The sequence below is a fragment of the Muntiacus reevesi genome, chromosome 1 (genome assembly GCF_963930625.1).
Source record: "Muntiacus reevesi chromosome 1, mMunRee1.1, whole genome shotgun sequence".
NCBI lineage: Eukaryota > Metazoa > Chordata > Mammalia > Artiodactyla > Cervidae > Muntiacus > Muntiacus reevesi.
Genome location: NC_089249.1, coordinates 20,104,174 through 20,127,739, shown reverse-complemented (window position 1 = coordinate 20,127,739; position 23,566 = coordinate 20,104,174). Strand labels below are relative to the sequence as shown.

The 23,566-nt window shown below is 48.0% G+C and overlaps 1 protein-coding gene and 1 pseudogene across 1 annotated transcript; one reads left to right on the top strand and one right to left on the bottom strand.

Moving 5' to 3' along the window:
• Positions 1–15,966, bottom strand: part of LOC136164508 (zeta-crystallin pseudogene) — a 59,147-nt pseudogene extending 43,181 nt beyond the window's left edge.
• Positions 15,967–16,031: 65 nt separating this feature from the next.
• Positions 16,032–17,922, top strand: LOC136164454 (apolipoprotein L3-like). The gene is made up of 3 exons (XM_065929458.1): positions 16,032–16,059; positions 16,252–16,372; positions 17,034–17,922. The coding sequence occupies exons 1-3, from the start codon at positions 16,032–16,034 to the stop codon at positions 17,920–17,922; spliced, it is 1,038 nt and encodes a 345-aa protein (XP_065785530.1).
• The last annotated feature ends 5,644 nt before the right edge of the window (positions 17,923–23,566 follow it).

The following is a 23,566-nucleotide window of genomic DNA, read 5'->3' as shown; positions in this document are numbered from 1 at the left end:
GGAAGGGGCAGGTTATGTGAACTGCACAAATTACTGAGCCTTAGTTTCTCTGCCAAGTTACTCTGCCTTAGTTTCCTCATCTGTTCAATTTTATTCTGAGGAAACTGAAATCATGCATGCAAAGTACTTGGCAAAATTGCTGATTCATGTGGCGGTTTCACACTGAATAGTTCTCACAAACACCCAAGATTATGAGAGATGGTACAGGGGGACCTCGCAGAAAAGACACTCTCCAAGAAAAGCCTGATCCCATATTTATTGACAATTCATCTCGTGATCCTTAACTAACAGCAGCAAGGCAAGGCAGAGACCAGAATTTAGGGTTAACGAAGCCTCCTCCTGGAGGTCCAGAGGTAATCACATTAGAGTCATAAAGAAAGGACTTTGAAGATAAGGGGGTTTGTTCTGTGTGCAGAACAGCATCTAACTAATGCTGACATGTCAGTCAAAACGTCTAACTTAAGGGAGGGGGGAAGAGAAAACAAAGAAAGGGAATGGGTCATTTTCTGTGATGAAGCAGTCCTGTTGTCAGGAAGGTGGGCCTCCATGGGGGGGTCCAGGCCCATTACTGCCCCTGCTGCTGGGGCCTAAAAAGAAAAGTCCACCGGCAGTCCAGCTGCATGACTCTCAGGCTGTGGGTCCTGTTCTTCTGTTTCTTAATCTGAAAAATGGAGCTGAAACATCCTAGAGCTGATGTGAGAGTGTGGACAGGAATGGTGTGGATGCTGCCTGCACAGAGTCTGCACATGCCCAGTTCTTGATACACCTAGGCTCTTTGCTCAGGAACCAAACAGAAATTAAGACTGGTTTTCTGTTGTAGACTTTTTTGAGTTTCCAGGTCACTAGCCTTCCTCTCAAAGTCCACAACTTGGAGAAAAAGGAACTGTCAAGTAGAAATAAGCCAGGGGAGAAGGGAGCAGTGTGCTCTCAGCCCTTCCCACCAACTTGGCATCCATCCAAATGGCTTTGACCACCAATGCTGGGCCTCCTCAGGTGAGTTGCTGGGACCGGAAGACACTAGTTCTGACCCTGTCAGCAGGGCCAAGTCCAGAGGGACTTGATCAAAGGGTGGGCATGGCCAGAGTGGCTGAGGGGTGGCTTTAGGCCCCTCTCGCAGGTACCATGGGAGCAAGCAGGGGAGACTGGACTCTGCAGGGGAGGCCCTGGAGGGCCTCTTAGGGGAGGTGATGTGAGGTTTTGGCTCTACAGGGCGAGTATGATTTTGCCAGGTTGGTTTCAGGAGGCATCCCTGGCAGTAGGATCTGCATGAACAAATTGTAGAAGCCACATGGGCATAGCCCTCTGCAGCAGCAGTATGACTACATGCTGGTGGAACAAAGGTGAATAAGGCAGGCAGGCTGGCGACTGCGTGGGGGTGGAGAGGACTGAGCGGGTGGGAAGATGGCCGTGGAGATGGGGAGAGGTTCGCCAAGGGACTTAGAATGTGTGGGTGACAGTTCTCCTTCAAGGAGATGAGGCAGGGAAGACTGTGTAAAGAAGGCTGTGGAATGTTAGGGCTGGAGTTGTTTCTCTATGGTGTCAGGAGGGGGTGAGAATAGCCCAGGTTGGGGCCAAGGTGGACAGGGTGTTTTTAACTTGAGCAACTCAGGGAAGAAGTTTTCACTTTCCCTTTTGGTTCTCTGGGTATATCTGGGCCCCAAAATTCTGTGGTCACTGCAGAGATGCCAGAAGGTGGCTGCAACTGCAGAGTAGAGAACAACTGGATCTTGTTCACACTCGCCCAGAAGAAGACTCCTGGGTAAGCACAGGAGTAGGAGCCCCGCCCATCTCCCCATCCTCAGGACGACTGTCTGAGAAGCGGGTGCTCCTCACTACGGAAGAAGGGAAATGGAGGGAAATGGAAGCTCAGGGAGGTGAGGTCATGACTCGAGGCACAGGTTAAGCAGTGGCAGAGCCTGGATGTGGAGGCAGGTGTGCGTTTGTTCTTACAAAAGCTTTCCTAAACCAAGATGACATAGAGCATAGATGTTGTAGGCCTCAAATCACAGTTTACTGGCAAAGGGTTATCACCTGGAAAGTGCCGATGGCCATAAATGGAAATGCTCAAAAATGTGATACACTGTCAGAAAGAACTTTTATCAAGACAGAAAAGGAAAACAAATGGAAGCACTCCACTGCAGTTAAAAGTGTGGTGCCTGTTTTCACGAAGCTGGTTGCTTCAAGTCCTAGTAATGGGTCCCATACCTCGTATTGTAGCCAGGCTCTGCCTGGGAGGGTGGAGGGAGCCCCCAAGACCCTGGAGCACGAGGAGCAGCAGAGAAGAGACAGGGTACCTGCCCAGTGCTGGGAGATGCAGGAACTCCACACAACAGATCCACAACCAGGAAAGTGCAAGATTCCAGGGGGGCCTGGAGAGGAACTGGGGGAGGCAGCAGGGGGAGGAGGCTATGAAGTGGGAACTCTAATTACAGGTAACATTTCACCTGGTGAGGCAGGTGGGGAAAGGCATCGCAGGGGAAGTAGCAACCTGAGTGAAGGCCTGGACACTGGCGGGGGGTGGGGGGCAGGGGGGAAATCAGAGTCCAGGGAGCTGGGAGTCCTCCAGGCCCCTGGACCAGGCCCTGTGGGGTCAGGAGCGTGAAGAAGACAGGAGTAGGAGCATCAGGAGGGCCTGGTGATGGGCTAAGGACTCTGAATCTGACCCTGCCTTTACCCCTACTATCCCTGCCCATAGAGTATGCGCTGTACCACGTGCAGGGAGATGTTTGATAGAATCTCTGTCTGCCCCACGGGGAGGGGAGGGCTCTGTGTCTGGCCATGCAGTTGGGCATGGACAGGCTTCCCCGCAGTCCTCTCTTTTCTCAGAAACAGCGTTTCCAGGAAGTGACCTGGAGGCTAAAGAGGAAGACACTCACAATAGAAACCCAGCAGAAGGGAGCACCGCCCAACATCCACACCTGGCTGAGGCCCAAGACAAGGGTCAGGACTAGGACAAGATTGGGAGGGAAGGACAGAAGGATAAGTCCACAGTCATGATGCATTTACAATTCTTTGGCCTCATCCAGGAGCTGGCCCTTCTGCTGGAGCCTTCTTCTTCTTTCTGGCTTGAATTTTCCTTCTCATGTTTCATGATTTCAATTGACTGCCCTGGCTCCTGGGGTCCTGCAGCTTTGAGGCAAAGAAGGAGGCAGGGGAGCAACCAGCTCTCCTCTCCCATATGCTTGGAGGCAGGCCTCCTCTGTGAATACTCTCCCATCCACAAGGTCGGTGCCTCTAGCCTCTGCCACCAGGCACACTCCCTAGTGGACAAGCTGATGGTTACTCTTCCTGAGGGACAACCCTGGGCATCACAGAGAGAAGGTGATAGAAAGATAGATCCTAGGATGGGGCTTAGGGGAGGGGATTGGGGGAGGCTCTAAAGATATGGGGCAACTCTAGATTGGGTGCTGCCGAGAACTGGGGTCAGTTCTACCAGTGTGAGTCTCAGTAACTCCATCTGTGGAGTTGGGGACCAGAGCGAGGATAAAGGTGCAATTGGTAGAGAAGGAGCAGTCATGCTTTGCAGCCAAGGGAGGGGTGTTTCCTTGATGGGGGCAGTGATGCGTGTTTGCTGTCTCCTTCACTCCTGCTCTCAGGGTGACCCTGTGTGAAGGTGGAGTTCTGTGAGAGCCTTTACATCCAAGAGGAAAAGACCATCACCCTGTTGTGATAGCAGGCCAGCTTTGGGATGTCAGGAGTTCTTTCTTTCTCAATCCTTTATAAACATTCCTGTGAATAAACAGAATGGAATATCCCCACAGACTTTGAGACAGCTCTTCTTATTAAATTTATTTCACAACAAAATATTTTCTGTTATACTTACTCTTCTTTACACCATGAAAAGAAAAGAAAGAGACCAGCTCAGTCCTGTCCAACTCTTTGTAGCCCCATGAACTGTAGCCCATCAGGCTCCTCTCCATGGGATTTCCTAGGCAAGAATTCTTGAGTGGGTTGCCATTTCCTTCTCCAGGGGATCTTCCCAGCTCAGGGACTGAATCCACCTCTCTTGCATTTTTCATCTCCTGCATTACCACTAGTGTAGTTTTTCAACTTTATGTCTCCCTTTTTGATCATACTTTATCTAAAGTCCTCTCATTTGCTTATTATTATGAACTCATGGCCTTTCACAGACTGAACAAGGCCCAATGAAATATATTTATAGTAACATTACCTTTCATTATTATTATTATTTTTATTATTATATGTGGGTGCCCTTCTGACCACTTCCCTGAACATCTTCAAGAGCATCCTTGCCTTTGCAGGAACAGAAAAGCCAGCCTATGGATGCCTTCCCTGCAAGTTATCTTGCATCTTTGATGGACAGAAGCCCATGAGTGCACATGTGGGTGAGCAAGATGCTGCTGGACAATATCTGTTGAAGGTCACAGTTCACTCTCATTATTCTGCTTTACCCCTGTTTTCATGCCTACTTTCCTTGAGAACTTGGTTTCATCAACACGAACATGCTTCCTGCACTGACAGTTGTCACAGTAAGAGTCACACCTATTTCTTGTTGGCACTTAATTCAACTGCTTCCATCATCCTTAAGGTGGTGGTGCTAGAAACCACCCCATTCTTGTGGGTTACTGAATACTATAAAGTGACTTCTACTGTCTTAGGGCTTCCCTGGTGGCTCAGATGGTAAAGCATCTCCCTGCAATGTGGGAGACCTGGGTTCAATCACTGGATTGGGAAGATCCCCTGGAGAAGGAAATGGCAACCCACTCCAGTACTCTTGGCTGGAAAACTCCATGGATGGAGGAACTTGGTAGGTTATAGTCCATGGGATCGCAAAGAGTCGGACACCACTGAGCAACTTCACTAGCAGCAGTCTTAGAGTTAAAACAATCAAAATCCTAAGTGCATACAGTTTAAAAAAATCAATTTGTACAGAGGGTTCATCTTTCCCAAGGAAAAGCTATTTTTTTCAGTTCAGTTGAGTCACTCAGTCGTGTCCAACTCTTTGCAACCCCATGGACTGCAGCACGCCAGGCCTTCCTGTACATGACCAACTCCCAGAGTTTACTCAAACTCATGTCCATTGAGTTGGTTATGCCATCCAACCATCTCATCCTCTGTCATCCCCTTCTCCTCCTGCCTTCAATATTTCCCAACAACAGGGTCTTTTCCAGTGAGTCAATTCTTCTCATCAGGTGGCCAAAGGATTGGAGTTTCAGCTTCAACATCAGTCCTTCCAATGAATATTCAGGACTGACTTCCCTTAGGATGGACTAATTGGATCTCCTTGCAGCCCAGGGAACTCTCAAGAGTCTTTACCAACACCACAGTTTAAAAGCATCAATTCTTCAAAGCTCAGCTTTCTTTATAGTCCAACTCTCACATCCATACATGACTACTGGAAAAATCATAGGTTTGACTAGATAGGCCTTTGTTGGCAAAGTAATGTCTCTGCTTTTTAATATGCTGTCTAGGTTGGTCATAACTTTTCTTCCAATGAGCAAGTGTCTTTTAATTTCATGGCTGCAATCACCACCTGCAGTGATTTTGGAACCCCACAAAATAAAGTCTGTCACTGTTTCCATTGCTTGTCCATCTATTTGCCATGAAGTGTTGGGACCAGATGCCATGATCTTAGTTTTCTGAATGTTAGTTTTAAGTCAACTTCTTCACTCTCCTCTTTCACTTTCATCAAGAGGCTCTTGAGTTCTTCTTTGCTTTCTGCCATAAGGGTGGTGTCATCTTCATACTTGAAGTTCTTGATATTTCTTCTGGCAATCTTGTTTCCAGCTTGTGTTTCATCCAGTCCAGCATTTTTATGATGTACACTGCATATAAGTAAACAAGCAGGGTCACAATATACAGCCATGATGCATTCTTTTTCCGATTTGGAACCAGTCTGTTGTTCCATGTCCCGTTCTAACTGTTGCTTCCTGACCTACATACAGATTTCTCAGGAGGCAGGTCAGGTGGTCTGGTAATCCCATCTTTTAAGAATTTTTCACAGTTTGTTGTGATCCACACACTCAAAAGCTTTGGCATAGTCAATACAGCAGAAGTAGATGTTTTTCTGGAACTCTCTTGCTTTTTCAATGATCCAGCGAATGTTAGCAATTTGATCTCTGGTTCCTCTGTCTTTTCTAAATCCAGCTATTTCTTTAGTTAATCAATGTCTTTAAATTATATTTGGAGAAGGAAATGGAAACACACTCCAGTATTCTTGCCTAGAATTCCATAGACAGAGGAGCCAGATGGGCTACAGTCCACGGGGTCACAGAGAGTCAAACCCACTGAGTGATTAGCACACACACAAATGATATTACTACATTGGGAGGTGGGATCGTGTGAGAACATGCTCAGGAGACAGGAATCTGGACTTGGATTCGGACTCTAGCACTAGCTGTGTGCTTTGAGTAATTGACTTAACCTCTATAGGCTTCGGTTTTCTTTCTTATAGGATTGTTGTGAGAACTAAAAACAAGTGAATTCATACCAAGCAATTGGAAAGGTGCCTGGTGCATAGTGGTGTGTCATCAACCACAACAGCGAATCAGTATTAGGTGCTGCATTTTTCATTTTATGATTTGAAAATTTGTATATTATTTATTTATTTCTTACTAGGAAAGATAAGGATTTCATTTGTTTTTATTCTTTTCTATACCTCTCCCCATCTTCTGCTTATATCATTATTTCTCTAATTCTATATCCTCTATTAGCAAGCTTTGCACTTCTAAACATTTTATTTACATATTTATTTGTTATACTCTCAACTGTAGCTACTATTTCGTTACTCCTAGTTTTGTAAACAACTCTTCCCTTCAGAGCCGACTCCTGGATCCCACGTCTATCTCTCTTGTGGGTATCCTTTATCTTCCTCCATAATTACACAAACACACCACCTATTGTTTTTCCCTGCACCTCAACTTCAAGTAACTTTCTGAAAAGGCTGGCGAAGAATGAAGGCTGCTGTGACTATGGGATGGGATGTGGGGCTGGTGAGCTTGTCCCCTGCTCTCCCCTCGGCCTCCTTCTCATCTTGCTCCCTCTCTGGGGCTCTGCCCAGCAGACCAGTCTTCTCTCCTGTGAGCACGCTCCCTGTTTCTCTCCCTCTCCTGCACTCCTCTTTATTCAGCTATCACTTCTCCATCCAGTGAGTCTTCAAACATTTGTTGAACTCTCTGGTCTCCTGTTGCCCCCATGCTTGTCTTTATTAGCAGCAGAGGGAGGAGAGGCAGGCTGTGGTTCTTGAACCCAGTGAGTGGGGCAGAATCCAGTCTGCCAGGGGCAAGACTTCTGACCTTGGCCAAATCATAAAACTTCTGTACTTCAGCTTCCTTATCTGTAGATGGGGATACAATGTACACATATCAAATGTTAATGGAATAACATACAAGTTATCATATGTAAAGTTTCAGAGCCAATACCAATGCAGAGCGATGACCACAAACACAAGTCACTCTTATCCGCAGCTGTTATTATACCTGTTATATATACCTAAGTACCTTTACTATCATTTCAGTCAGGTCTCAGGAGGAGGAGTTGACAAAGGCTCTTTTGCCTTCTGAAAACAGTAGCTAAATGTAATCAACATCTGCTTTTCTTCCTCTTCTCCCTGGCAAGATAATCACATGCAGAACCAAATAAATTTTTTATATATGTGAAGACCTAAAGTTTTTTCTTTTTTAAGGCCACTGAGAATGGAAAAGTCTGAAAGGATGGACACCCTCATATATTATGAGTGCAAACATAAATTATGACAGTGTGTTTGCATAACAGTGTGGCTCTAGGTATGAAAATGTTTTAGGTATTGATGCCTTGTGATTTAGTAATTGTACTTCTAGAAATAGCTTAAAGAAACAGTCTCAAATGTGAGTGAAGTTTAATACAAGGAAAATGTTCTTATTATTTACACAAGGTATTAGAGACAACCTAAAGTCCAGCAGTCAGTGGAGGACAGCAGAGGGGAGGGGGCACCATTCAGGGTCCTCAGCCACGCAGGGCAGGGATACAGGAAGTGGGCTGGGGCTGGTGGGACTCCAGGCCCTTGGGAGATAAAGGCTCTTGCAGAAGCAAGGAAGACCTGGGCTGTCGGAGTTGCACCACCAGGGACTTTGTCAAGGCAGACTCGAGTCTGGGGGGCAAGACATCATTTTAGAATGAGAAGAGTCATTTACCAATAAACATATATTCTTAGGTAATTATTTTCATATATTAAATGGACTAGAGCATAGTCATCACAAACCTGGGATCTGGATCAGAAAGACCTGGGTTCAAGTCCAGGCTCTGGCACCAGTGTGAAAAACTGGGCTAACCTAAAGTTAGATTAGTTTCAGGAGCCTGCACATCATAGACACTGGATCAACATCACCTATTACCAGTTAGTAACAGAGTTGCTCCAACCTCATGTAATTTCTAGAGTATTCCTTCCTATCTGTTCGTCCGTCTCTGGTTTTATTAGTCCTATAACTTCACAGATGGCTGTCTCCTCTGTCATTATCCTCTCCTTGTACCCCAACAGAGTAACAGGACTCTGACTTGGAGGAAGTTGGACAGAGATGAGTAACTTTCCTTAACTAGTGACCTACAGAGCCCAGGAGACAGAGAGTCACGCTGGGTTAAGTCCCCGCTGGCACTGGTGGCTGTCCCAGGAGAACCCACCAGAGACCTCAGCCCTCACTGCTCCTTGAAGCCACTGCTCACTTGTGATTGAGCCCACATTCTGTTTTTTCTTCCCCAAGGGTGAGGTCACACCTCCTTCCAGCCTGACGGAAACAAAGAGCTGACAGAAGATCTCTGAGACCCTGCTGCTGCCATCATGTGCTCAGAAAACCTCGGAGACCGCTTAGGTAGGCAGCTGCCTCTTTTCTGGCCAGTTCCTACATGTGACCCAGAATTGAGGGTGGTTCCTCCAGGCAGCGTTAACCTACAGAGGAATCAAGGCCAAGAAGAGGATGGATAAGCATCCTGGAGCTCCCCAGAGGGGCCACGTGGAGTTCCCCCAACGGGGGTGTGTCCACAGAGCCTCCTTCCCAGCCCTCTCCTTGGGGACCCACTTCCTAGGTGCTCTCTTCCTCCGGCACTGCCCTCTAGCAAGTGACTCAGAAGTGAGGCCAGGGCAGCCCATGGGGAAGGGGACACCAGAGGGGGTCCCCAAGGCCAAATGGGGCAGTGAGAGGAGGTCCCTCGGGGTCCCTGGAGCTCCTCCTGCCCTCTCCCTGGCCCAACCTCGTCCTGCTCCCAGACCCTGGGGCGTCACCGCAGACACCATTCCTTCAGCTCTCACCCTGCCGCTCACCCAGCCGCTCCGCAAGAGTCCGCGGACAGTGAACTGAACCCCAGTCTGCCTTTGCCACCTCCCACCTGGAGGGGAGGGGTGACCAGGTTGTTCACAGGATCACATCTGGCTCCACCCCTCCTCCACCTGGCTGATCCTCTCCCCTACCCATCCTGAGTGTCTCTGAAAAGGATCCTCTCACACAGCAGTCTCACTCAGCGGTGGGTGGTCCTAAACCCTTTTTAGAATGAGGTCACATTGGTTTACAATGTTCTATAAGTTCACGCGATCAGCACTGGACTTCTCCTTCTGCTTGTGCTGCGGTGTGCTGCTGCAGCCTCTGCTTAGCTGCGCAGTCGTTGTCAACGCTTTGCGACCCCCAGGACTGCAGCCCACCAGGCCCCTCTGTCCATGGGATTCTCCAGGGAAGGATATTGGAGTGGGTTGCCAAGCTCTCCTCCAGCTGCAGCATACTCACCACCAAAATTTAGCTGGAAAAGTCCCTAGTCGCAGAATGAAGAAATCAAAGGAGCTTAAAATAAGGAGGATTGAAAGTCATGTCCAAGAAGTGTCTGACACTTGACCTTGGGCTCCACCTCTGAGCTTTCTTCTCACTGGCCTTGGGTTGTCCCTTCTCCTGTCTCACTTTCTTCTTCTGTGAAATAAGAATAATGCCTCTGTGTGTTCATGTACCAGGAAACACATCTTACATCATGTCCCAGCCTCCCCGTATATATACATGTATATTCTAGTGCCTACGTCTTAACTTCAGTTTCATAACCTCTAGATCCCTGAAATCACACAAGGATTTTGGTAACTCATTTGAGCAGTGATCTTGCCCTGTACTGATCTGAGGTTAGTTATTTTCATTACATTCTTTATCCCATTTCATGTGAATATTTTTTTTCACTGCCAAAACATGACGCATTCATTTGCAGGGTGCTGCCAGTCTCTGCTACAAGTTACCACAAACACACAGGCCCTGTATTCTCTCTCTTTGTGTGTGTGCATGTGCTCATCTGTTGATTTGTGTTCAATTCTGTGTGATCTCATGGACTGTAGCCCGCCAGGCTCCTCTGTTCTTGGGATTTTCCAGGCAAGAATACTGGGAGTGGGTTGTCATCTCGTATTCCAGGGGATCTTCCCAACCCAGGGATTGAACCCATGACTCCTGTGTCTCCTGCATTGGTAGGCCAATTTTTTACCACTGTACCACCAAAAAGCCCTCGTTCTCTTTCTAAAAGTTAAAATTGTAGATTCCTGGAGACATCTAAATCTCAGGATTAGATCATGATTCTGGAGGTTTGGAAGTCCAAGATCATCAAGGTAGTGGTGGTTTCTGGTGAGACCTCTCCATCTGGCTTGCAATTCCTAACTGCCCTCTAACTGTGTCCTCACATGGCCTTTCCTCTGGAGGAGAAGGCAGGAAGAGAGAGAATCTGGTGTCTTCTTTTGTAATAAAGACAACAATCTTATTGGATTAGGGCCTCACACCTATGACTTCATTTTACCTCAATTGCCTCTTTAAAGGCCCAGCCTTCAAATACAGTCTCTGGGGGTTAAACTTCAAGATATGAATGGAGGGTGAGGGCAGGAGAAGCAGGTCCATCCATGACCCAGGTAACTCTACCAACAGTGCCCAGGTGGTCACTCCTCAGGAAGATGAATTTTAACAATTTATACTAAAGAGCATTTTTTTTAAATTTTGCTCTAGAATTTGTTGGAGTTACCATATTATGATAACAAAAGCAGATCATTCTTAAGGCATAAACTTTGTTTATTAATTTAAATGAAAATATATGATCCCACACATAGATACATGTATCACACATAGATACAATTCTGAAAGGTTACTTTTGTGAGCTGGGAGCAAATATCTGGTATCCTTGGCCTCCAAGGAGAAGACCTCAATCCGGAGCCAGAGACAAAGCTGGATCACTCAGAGCTTTTCTTGAAATAGAGTTTAATTGAAGTGTAAATTGGGTAGAGAAAGCTTCTAACATAGACTTCAGAAGGGGACAGAAAGAGTGCCCCCTTGCTAGTTTTTAGCAAGGCATTATATACCTGATCAGTTCAGTCGTCCCTCAGTCGTGTCTGACTCTTTGCAACCCCATGAATCGCAGCAAACCAGGTCTCCCTGTCCATCACAAACTCCCAGAGTTTACTCAAATTCATGTCCATCGAGTCGGTGATGCCATCCAGCCATCTTATCCTCTGTTGTCCCCCTCTCCTTCTGCCCCCATTCCTCCCAGCATCAGGGCCTTTTCCAATGAGTCAACTCTTCGCATGAGGTGGCTAAAGTATTGGAGTTTCAGCTTCAGCATCAGTCTGTCCAATGAACACCCAGGGCTGATCACTTTAGGATGGACTGGTTGGATCTCCTTGCAGTCCAATGGGCTCTCAAGAGTCTTCTCCAACACCACAGTTCAAAAGCATCAACTTTTCAGTGCTCAGCTTTCTTCACAGTCCAGCTCTCACATCCATACATGACCACTGGAAAAACCATAGCCTTGACTAGATGGATCTTTGTTGGCAAAGTAATATCTATGCTTTTTAATATTCTATCTAGGTTGGTCATAACTTTCCTTCCGAGGAGTAAGCATCTTTTAATTTCATGGCTGCAATCACCATCTACAGTGATTGGAGCCCCCAAAAATAAAGTCTGACACTGTTTCCACTGTTTCCACATCTATTTGCCATGAAGTGATGCCATGATCTTAGTTTTCTGAATGTTGAGCTTTAAACCAACTTTTTCACTCTCCTCTTTTACTTTCATCAAGAGACTTTTTAGTTCCTCATCACTTTCTGCCATAAGGGTGGTGTCATCTGCATATCTGAGTTTATTGGTATTTCTACCGGCAATTTTGATTCCAGCTTGTGCTTCATCCAGCCCAGCGTTTCTCATGATGTACTCTGCATATAAGTTAAATAAGCAGGGTGACAATGTACAGCCTTGACGTACTCCTTTTCCTATCTGGAACCAGTCTGTTGTTCCATGTCCAGTTCTAACTGTTGCTTCCTGACCTGCATACAGGTTTCTCAAGGTATGCCCATCTTTTTCAGAATTTTCCACAGTTTATTGTCATGCACACAGTCAAAGGTTTTGGCATAGTCAGTATAGCAGAAATAGATGTTTTTCTGGAACTCTCTTGCTTTTTTGATGATCCAGCAGATGTTGGCAATTTGATCTCTGGTTTCCCTGCCTTTTCTAAAAGCAGGTTCAACATCTGGCAGTTCATGGTTCATGTATTGCTGAAGCCTAGGTTGGAGAATTTTGAGAATTACTTTATTAGTGTGTGAGATGAGTACAAGTGTGCTGTAGTTTGAGCATTTTTTGGCATTGCCTTTCATTGGGATTGGAATGAAAACTGACCTCTTCCAGTCCTGTGGCCACTGCTGAATTTTCCAAATTTGCTGGTATATTGCATGCAGCACTTTGACAGCATCATCTTTCAGGATTTGAAATAGCTCAACTGGAATTCATCACCTCCACTAGCTTTGTTCGTTATGATGTTTTCTAAGGCTGACTTGACTTTACATTCCCGGATGTCTGGTTCTAGGTGAGTGATCACACCACCGTGATTATCTGGGTCATGAAGATCTTTTTTGTACAGTTCTTCTGTGTATTCTTGCCACCTCTTCTTAATATCTTCTGCTTCTGTTAGGTCCATACCATTTCTGTTCTTTATCGAACCCATCTTTGCATGAAATGTTCCCTTGGTATCTCTAATTTTCTTGAAGAGATCTCTAGTCTTTCCCTGTCTGTTGTTTTCCTCTATTTCTTTGCATTGATCACTGAGGAAGGCTTTCTTATCTCTCCTGGCTATTCTTTGGAACTCTGCATTCAAATGAGAATATCTTTCTTTTTCTCCTTTGCTTTTCACTCTTTTCTTTTCACAGCTATTTGTAAGGTGTCCTCAAACAACCATTTTGCCTTTTTGCATTTCTTTTCCATGGAGATGGTCTTGATCCCTGTCTCCTGTACCATGTCACGAACCTCCGTCCATAGTTCATCAGGCACTCTGTTTATCAGATCTCATCCCTTAAATCTATTTCTCACTTCCACTGTATAGCCAGAAGGGATTTGATTTAGGTCATACCTGAATGGTCTAGTGGTTTTATACCTGATAGCAAGCTGCTAAATTGATAAAAGAAATGCCTCAGACAGAGAGTGCTGCACCAGGCTCCTCTCCCACAACATGCATTGTGAGAGAGAATGGCACAAGGGGACTCACCTCTGGCCATAAAACAATTGACATGAATCTTGAAGAAAGGCAGATTTCCAAGCAAATGAGTAGTTTCATTAACACAGCTTAAGAAAAACATTTCCATGAGAAATACACATTGGTTAGCTCAAGGCTTGAGAAAAAGTTAAGTTCAGGGGGCACCAGGTGTCGTCATGGGAACACAGGATTACAAGGAACCTTTTAATCTCATGGAGATAACGGGGGAATAATGTCTGCCACTAGCAGTTTATTTCCTCCTGCCACTTGGGGACCCCTGTCCTTCCTCCCTGACTGTCATCCTTTATTCCCCCCCTTTTCATTTAGGAGAATATGGCTACTAGGGAAAAGAGGGGGCAATTCTGTTCAGACTGCTTCGAGCTGGCCAGGGACACAGACCCTAAATTGTTGAGGCAGCATGTTCTGCTTACCCTCATATTGAGGATCTTTGATCCAGGAGACCTGAAGTAATAGTTGGAGAGGATGTGGCACTTGGAGGAGCTTGAACCACAATTTGTGACTTAAAAGCCTTCATGAGGCCAGAAACCAGTTGAAATAATCAATACATATATATTTGGAAACTATGCACTTGATGTGCTAAGTCATGTCATCATGTACGACTCTTTGCAACCCTAGGTACTGTATGTAGCCCGCCAAGCTCCTCTGTCCATGGGATTCTCCAGGCATGAATACTGGAGTGGGTTGCCATGCCCTCCTCCAGGGGATCTTCCTGACCCAGGGATCAAACCAACATCTCCTACATCTCCTGCACTGGCAGGCAGATTCTGTACCACTAGCACCATCTGGAAAGGCCAACTATGCACCTAGTATCATATTATACCAGAGATAAGGCTGATGTTCTCAGAGAGAACATGGGTCATTGTTAGTCAATGATTAACCTAGTGAATAGCATAAAATATTGGGGAATATTGGAAAACTAACAGATTTCTCTGGACATGGTTTATCTTGCCCCTCAAGAGACCAGTAGATCTAGATGAGATTAGTTTAGAAAAGGGGTCTCATTTAGTTCAGAGAATCGTCAGAGTCCAGTATAGTTCTGGGTTAATCAGGGACTAAAGAACCTTTGTAAAGAGAACTAACCTTGGGAATCAAGCAATCTTCTTTTGAATTAGCATGTTTTAGTCAAAGGTATGGAATTAATGATAAGCATTCGTTAGAATTCCTATAATGTTCTCCAATGCCAAGTGACCATTAACATCCTATTTCCCACTATTCCCTGATGAGAGGTAGAAGCCATAAAGAATATTCCCAGCTATAAAATAAACTGCACTCCAACGCCTATGAATCCTAAGATAAATGTTTTTTTAAATAGAAGAAACTCACTGAATCAAATGATTGCTAAGCTGAGCAGATGGAATGTACATAAAACTAAGGTAAGAAACTTTTTAATTACACAGGAAATCAATGACAGGATTAATGATTTTAAGAGAAGAATCATTTTTCCTGTAGCCCCACTGCTGTGAATGATATCTTCATGAGCCTGGGCCACCTTCTCCAGTGAATACTGGGGACCTATTACTGGTCTCAAATAACCAATTCATTCCGGCTTGGAGGGCTGCTGCAAACTGCTGAAATTCCTCCTTGGAGGATGAAGGGGAGCTACTCCTTTTATGCTAGATTCCTTTGTCATGGATCCTGTGAGTTTATTTCAATAGGACCTTTGCGGCCAAAAACTATTACTGGTCCTCCCTGTGACAAAAAGATTAAATCTTCACTAAGTTTGACATTAGCAAACATTTCAATAATCACATCAACTCTTTTTTCACCAACAGATTTCTTAGTTTTATCAATATAATTAGCTTCTTTGTGATTAAACATTTCGTGAGCTCCATTTTGCAAAACAAACATTTGTCCTTCCTCAGTAGTAGCTGTGCCCAGAATCTTTAAGCCATAAGCTCTAACCATTTGGCCTGCTGCTCTTCCAGCTCCTCCACTAGCCCCACAACACTTCCTCCTGCTTTCACACGGACACTGTGGACCAGACTCGATAAGCAGTAAAACATGAGATGCTGATGGCAGCTCCTTGTTTGAAGTCCAGTTTTTTGGGGAAGCATGTGAACAGTGTGATGGGCTGCCAGAGCATACTCAGCGTAGCCCCCAGAGATCGTCCTGGTAGTGAATGTCACCTTTCTTGAAAGAAGATACATTCTCTTCAGCAGCTTCTACCATCCCAGCCACATCTTAGCTAGGTGTATAAGGTAGAAGTGGTTTTATACTGTGAGTGCCAGAGAGAATATATACGTCCACTGGGTTTACACCACATGCTTGGACTTTGTTAGAACCTGGTGGTTTTTCAGAATTGGTACAGCAACATCCAACTGGAGCTTCAGCACTTTGGATTGGCGAAATTAAAAAAATCAAATAGCTCTCTTCAACTTCTGTTGCCATGGTGATCTAGACACCTGTTCTAGAGTGGACTGTCAAAATCTGTGAGCCCTCCGCCAGGTTACACAGGGTTAAAAAAAAACAAAAAAAGCTACCCAATACCATTTATGATCCACCACAAAATCTTCTGCGGTTTCCCAGTGACTCAGACAATAAAGAATATGCCAGCAATGTGGGAGATCTGGATTTTATCCTTAGGTTGGGGAGATCCCCTGGAAGAGGGAATGGCTACTCACTCCAGTATTCTTGCCTGAAGAAGCCCATGGACAGAGGAGCCTGGCGAGCTACAGCCCACAGGCTCACAAAGAGTCAAAAAGGACTGAGCGACTAACACTTTCCCTTTTTCTCTTCACGAATTCTTCTAACCTTATTCCCTTTCTTCTCATCTAGATATTGAGATCTTCTTTGAGGAAGTCGCTGAGTGTCTCTGGAACATACTGAGCAGGGAGGAACTGCTTCTCCTGCTGACTGAATTCCTGAGGGAAATTGAGGCAAAGCGTGGTTTGTCCAGGTAAGCTCCACAGGTGGATCTGTGTGGCAGGGAGGTCACCCACACCCCGAGGCACCAGAATAGGTTTCTCCTAGCAGGCACACCTCCTCCAAGCAGGACCCTATGGTGGGGGTCGAGGATGTTCCTTCTCAGTATCTCATGAGGAATGTTTCCTCCATTCATTTGCTGGCATTGAACAACCTCAGGTTGAGAAAAGATGAAACCTATAAGGAAGGAGCAGGTTATGTGACCTTGGACTAGTTACTGAGCTATTGTCTGCCTTGGCTTCATCATTTGTTCAGTTTTATTGTGAGGATACTGAGATCTTGCATGCAACGATCTTCCCATAATGACTGATTCAGAGTAGGTATTCAATCAATATTAACATTTAAAAAGATTGTTGGGAAGAATTTTCTTTCTAGTGATATTCCATCAACTATCTCTCTTAAGTGACGAGTATCCTAAGGTGACTTTTGTTTTTCTGTTAGAGGATTGAAGAAGTATGGAGCATCTACAAGGTATAAAACTTGTGTTTAATGTTGAAAGATGAAATTTTACTTTTGTAAATTTCTCTTCTAATCGATTTATAGTACTATCTCTGTATTTATGCAGAATAGAAATTTTGGAACCATTTTACAGACAAGCAAACTGCCTTTCTAAGCCCTTGACCTTCATGTTGCAGGGAAGACATGAATGCACTACACGAATATCTGAATGAATTAAAAACAGACTTGGCTGGGAAGGATCAGGAAACAATCCCAAAAGAGCAGCTGGACAGGAGGAGGTTTCTGACGAAGTTTTCTCGGGTGACTCAGCAGCTGGTGGAGCTCATAAGCAAGCTCCGGGAGCTTGCAGACAATGTAGACAAGGTCCACAGGGACTGTACCATCTCCAATGTGGTGACCCACAGCACCGGCGCTTTATCTGGCGCCCTGACCATCCTTGGCCTGGCTCTGGCACCCGTGACAGCCGGGGCCAGTATGGCACTCTCAGCCACTGGGATAGGGCTGGGAGCAGCGAGTGCTGTGACCGCTGTGTCCACCAGCATCGTGGAACGTGTAAGTAGGTCATCAGCAGAAAACAAAGCCAGTCAATTGATGTCAATTGCTGTCAAGAAATGGAAGGTGCTCCTAGAGGTACTCAAGAGCAACCTCCACGTTGTTGTCACAACAGAGAAATTGGCAAAAGCCGAGAAACACCTTGAAAGACATATCCATGCCATGGAGACAGGCGAAACCAACCCTGACTCTGCAGCCAATGCTAACATCCTCGTGACCCCTGGGAGAATCTCAGCCCCAGCCATCCAGCAGGTAGAGGCAGCTTTCAAAGGTACGGCTTCGGCAGTTACCAAAGGAGCCCGAATCGTGGGTGCGGCCACTGCAGGTGTCTTCCTCCTGGTGGATGTGGGCTTCTTGGTGAAGGAGTCAATGCACCTGCATGATGGTGCAAAGACAGCATCAGCTGAAAACCTGCGGCAGCAGGCCAGGGAGCTGGAGAGGAAGCTGGAGGAGCTCACCCAGATCTATAAGCATCTGCAAGAGGACCCAACTCCACCACCCCCAGAGCAGTGAGGGTCCAGGGACACATTCAGGATCAAGGTGCGGAGGCACCTTGTTAGGGAAAAAAGGAGAGTGAGACAAAATTGTTGGAGCCGAGGGTTAGGAAACTGGCATTTCTGCAGCTGAGCACGTGAGGGGAGGGGTGAATGTAGATGAAGCTGAACAAGGTGTTCTAGGACCATCTGCCTCTCTCCACATTGTGTTCTACAGACTTTAGTTCAGTAAATATGAGCTGATTCATTGAGGCTTCCTTGCATTGATTGATGAGCTCAGCTGGGCTCTGATGCCTGACCTCCTTCTCCATGAGCCTGTCTCCCAAGATCTCAGGGAGCACGTCCTCTATGGCTCCTCCTGCCTGCCTGTTGGGCTCCCATTCAGTCATTTCCCTCAGACCCTGGAGGCCTGCAGTCCCCGTTGGACACCCGGGGGAACTCGTGGCATCTGACTTGGGCTGAGCACGGGGGTACTCCTCCCCCAGCCCCAGGGACCACAATGGACGCGGGCAACCAGGGGTGATTGAGAGCAGAGGGCTGTGTGCAGGTATGAGGTGGGAGGTCAGCTGTAAACACAGGGGCAGAGAGACCGTACACACCTCACCCAGGCTGCCTTCATGTTTCCGCAGGACTCCTGCAGGAGCTTCCAGAACAGTCTTTTTGTGTTTACCTCGGGGCACTGCCCTGCCTCACCTGTCTATTCCCCACATGGGGCTAGAATGACTTGATCTTAGCCCTACCTGCTTCCCCTCCTCCATGGCGGCCCATGACTCTGAGCACAGATGCTCAAAGCCTCCCTGCAGCCTAGCCTGCTGGAGCCTGTGGTCCCTCAAAAGCAGAGCTGGATGCCAGGCTCACTCGATCCCCAGGAGCAGGACTGAGGAGCTCTGGAAGTGGGCAGGAAGGAGGGAAGGTTCATGCAAGGCCATAATCTGACCTGGTCACCCATCTGGGATTGCACATGCCTGGACCTTCTGAGGAGCCTTCATGGATGCCTTAGGCTCCTTCTCTCCATGGAGGAGAGGGGAGCATCTGGGTGTTTGTCTCACCCCCACGGGCCTGCTCCATGGGACACCGATTCTCTGGCCTTCCACGTGTGGAGCATGTGAGCACCTAACTGTCTCCCATGCCTGGAGCCCAGGGCAGGAAGCCAGAGACGCAAGACCTGGAAATAATCCCAGGACATCTCCTAAGTCCCTCCCCACGTGCTGCAGCACCTTCTCCACACTTCTGTCCAAACCTCTCTCAGAAGACTTTTCTCAATATCTCTGACTCCCCCTCAGCCCTGTTTTCCTGAGGCTCCAACTGCTCCTCTCATTCCTTCTTGAAGACGTCAGCAGTCATGGTCATCGCCTGCCTGACCTCCAGACATGTGAGTTCATTCCTTCATCAGTTCTTCCTCAGTTCCTGGAGAATTCCCATCCTGCACAGACTTCTCTGGGCAGGTTTCAGGCACCGGGTACAGAGTCACTCAGTGTCCCCCCCATCTCCCCCTGAGCCCTTAGAGCTGGACCCCATTGAGCTCACTGTGCGGCTGATGCAACTCCATGGTGACGCGTGTCAGGTGAGAGCCCTGTGGTTCTGAGCACAGAGACTGAGTCTGGCTGAGTGAGCGCAGAAGAGCATGCACTGGGAGGGAAGAAGCCCAGGTCAGAGAACAGAAAGATGTCCCCAATGTGCACAGCTCAGGGAGGACAGGAAGCAGGACATGTCCCCCTCCAGGATCCCACAGTCTGGCCCCTGAGGTCCCGTGAGCAGGGGCTTAGGGCCAAACACCTGGAATCTCAGTGTTTCAAGTGTAATCAAGTTCCCAGGAGATAGAATAACTTGCGCCTGGGGACTGTATCCTGGGACTAATAGCTCAGGCTGAAAGATGAGAAAGATGAATGAGTAACAGGGACCTGAACCCTGGGGGGAAAGTCTCAGGAAGAGAGGCTCCAGATTTAGTGCTTCCTGGATGTACACGTGCCCTCTTCTCAGACCAACAGAAATGACTCTCCTCATGCTGTTCTGGGTCCAACCACCCTACACACGACAGTAAGTGCCCCACCCACTTCCCTGGTTGGAGACAAACACGAATCATAGGCACCTGCTGCATCTTGCAGTGATGTCAGGGGTGAAGGGTCCCAGCGTGATGCTAGTGCTTCTCCTGCTCCGTTGGGCCCCTTTCTCAGTATTCTGCATGTATATTATATATGTGCAGGCAGCAAGGAGGTGCAGTAGAGACCCCGGCCTCCAGGAACATTGCTCCCTGACACCAGTCTTCACTGGGATCCCACTCCCTGTTCCTCTTTGCTGCAGGGAAATTCACCCCTGTGGAGCCTGGGCTGGGCCATCACTGTGTCAGCACCGCCACCTGGGTCTCCATCAGGTCCTCACTGCCCTTCTGAGAGCAGGTGGTATCACCCCAATGGAGAACAGGAGGAAGCCGGGCCCAGAGACCAGGAGAGTGGCTGAGGCCCCTGCCTGGGAAGGGCCATTCTGGGTGAGCCCTCTGGGTGCCTTGAGCCTCCTCCCTGATCCATGTTGGGTTGATTGGTCGGGAGAAGGCAGGGTGTCCTGTTCCAGGAGGAAGTGAAGCAAGCCTGTGGTGTTTCTGCAGCTCAGCTCATCCTGGCCCTGGGCAGTGTACCCACTCCCCGGGAGCCCAGACCTTGCAGCTGTCTGTCCACCTGCCGTCCTGTCCCACGTGGGGAGACGGGCAGGGAGGTGTGCTGTACATATGCGCCCGCCCCCCAGGGCCTGCACGCCTCCGGGCAGAGCCTCTGCTGACAGTGTCATGCTTCTCTCATGCCTCGGTGCTGGGCATCTTTAAGATCCTGCTCCCATCTCTCAACAATGCCTGGAAGTTCACATTAACTTGTTCTTTTCCAAAGGGTGCCGTCCTGTACCTCACACTGGTGATCACAGCTGAATCTGGGCAGAGCCCTCCCTCCAAAGACAGTGACAGTGTTTCTGAGAGACAGCAGACGTGTTATTACCAAACATTTTTAACCTGATACTTAAAGAAGCTGTATATTTCATTATGAAAACACTACAACTAACAGTTCAGATTCAGGAAATGGGGTAAAACCTAGAGAAGTAAAATAATTCCCCAGTAAGATTACTGGACATCTCCCTACAGCGCAGCTATGTTTTTAGAAGCAAACCTCAAAAATCTTGTCATTTCTTCTGTACATACTTTAGTTTATCCATATATTTTAAAAAGATCTTTGCTTGGTGGCCAGACCCTAAAGAATCTGCCCAGAATGCAGGAGACCCAAGTTCATATCCCTTGGTCGGGAAGACTTCCTGGAGAAGGGAATGGAAACCCACTCCAGTATTCTTGCCTGGAGAACGTCATGGACAGAGGAGTCTGGCCAGCTATAGTCTGTGGCTTCACAAAGACTTGAACACAACTGAATGACTAACACTTTGAAATTATGTAAGTTCACTCTGCCCATATTATTGAAATTTAGGCTCTTGCAACTTCCTTCATTTTAAATAACACTGCAGTGAACATATCTGTGTATGAAGTTTTCTCCTCATCTTTGAGGCTGTTTTTCTGGGGCTGGGCCCTGCAGATGACATTGTTGGGGTAAAGGGAATGAGCACTTCAAGGCTCCCTGTGTTTGACACATCCGCCCCCCACCGCCACCCACCCCGGGTGTCCCTGCAGGCTGATTTTGCTACCAAGGCCTTGGCCAAGGCCACCTATCAGCGCATGTTCCACTGGCTGGTCCTGCGCATCAACAAGGCTCTGGACAAGACCAAGAGGCAGGACGTCTTGTTCATCGGGATCCTGGACATCTCTGGCTTCAAGATCTTTGATATGAGCTTCTCTCTCTCGAGCCCCTTCCCTCCTCCCAAGCCTCTGGGGCTGCCTTTTCCAGACATCCCTGGATATCTGCGGGTGAGGGTTGGGGAATTGTAGGGAGTGTGGCACAGCCCCCTGGGTGAGGGCCACACCTGTAGGCATCGTTTGCTTTGTTACTGCCAAAATCATGGCCAGCAAGTGGCAGAGCTGACTGCATACGACTTGGCACACAGCCTCCAGTGGCTGGATCCCAGGGCTTGGACCTAATTGAACAGGGGTGTCCTCAGCCTGTGGAGGTCCTGGCTTAGAAGAAAGCTGATTCTTCTCGGCAAACTGTGTTGCTCGCACAGAGTGTCTAACAACTGGTTACACTCGGATGCTGGGTTACACCCAGTCTGGGCCCAGCCACCTCATCAATGACAGTTGTTGATGAGAGATTCATCCTGTCACAGCGGTACTCCCAAGCCACTAGTGGCCCTTGCGTGCCATCCTGCACCTGGCCCCACTTTCTTGGCTTCCCCTGCTTTGCTCCTTACGTTCCTAAGTATGTTGAAGCCCCTCTTACTTTAAACTACCTGTTTAAATAAATACACTTTCTCTAATTACCTAGAGTAATATACCAGAGTCCCCATGTCCACTGCTATCTTTGTTAGAAATGCACAGGGACAGAGATGCCAGCAGGTAAGATCCCTTCAGGGCCCAGGTTCTGTGTTTCTCTGCAAATCTGACTCCTTACCTGGCCCGTGCTGGCCCCCTCCTGCCCCCTTCCTGGTGTCCCTCCACCCCACTTTCCCTGCACCAGGAGAAGTCTCGCAGGGCATAAGACCAATCCAGGGCTTTGGCTTTTCTCCAGGACTCCGTGCTGGCTGGGGTGGCATGTGGTCAGCGGCCAGCTCTCCTCTTCTAGATCAAGGCCCTGGAGCTCGAGAGCAATCTGTACCGCATGGGCCAGAGCAAGGTCTTCTTTGGGAGCCGTGCTAGCCCACCTGGAGGAGGAGAGGGACCTGAAGATCACAGACGCCATCATCTGCTTCCAGGCCTGATGCAGGGGCTACTGCCCCGGGGAAGTGAGTCCCGGGACGCCCACCACCGGCTCAGGGCCCCCAGCTGGCCTGTGGCGGAGGCACTGATAAAGCGGGGCCTGGGCGCCCTCATGCAGACAGGTGTCCCCCGGGGAGGCCCACGTGACATTCCCGCCCCTCTGCTTCCTGGATTTCTGCCTGAGGCTTAAAGTGAGCAGGCGGGAGGGGTGACTGCACTCTGATTTTCCCTGCAGGAAAAACCCCTGCCTCCCACTGTCCCTCCCTGTGTCCCTTCTGTAGGGGTGACACCCAGAGCCGGCTGTCCCCAGAGGACCCCGAGCCCGGGATGGAGGCGCCCTGGAGTCCCGGCCGCCCCTGAGGGGGAGGGGCGGACTTGCGCAGGTCAGGGGGCGGGGCGGCTGCCCCTGAGCCCCTGACTCCTCTGTGTCTGGGCTCTGGGGCGTCTGCCCTGGCCTGAGCCCTGAGCCCTGGGAACAGGGTGTCAAGTGAATGTTTGCAGGATGTGAGCTGCTGACTCTCCCACCAAACACAAGTCCCTGCGTTGCTGGAACAAAGCGCCCACCTGTCCCTCCTCTCAGCGCCCTTACCTGCAAAACACAACAGATACGTAAGAGTTGGCTTTAAGACCAAACTATGGTTGGCTCTCCTCATGGATAACCTTCTGTCTCTCCCTCAATCCTGGATGGTGGGGACAATAATGGCCCAGGGACACTTCCTGGGGTGAAGCAGCCCTGGGAGAAGGGCAGGTGGGCCTCCATGGGGCATCCAGGTCCACTGCAGTCACTTCTGCCTGAGGCAAACCTAGAAGTTCACCAGCAGTCCAA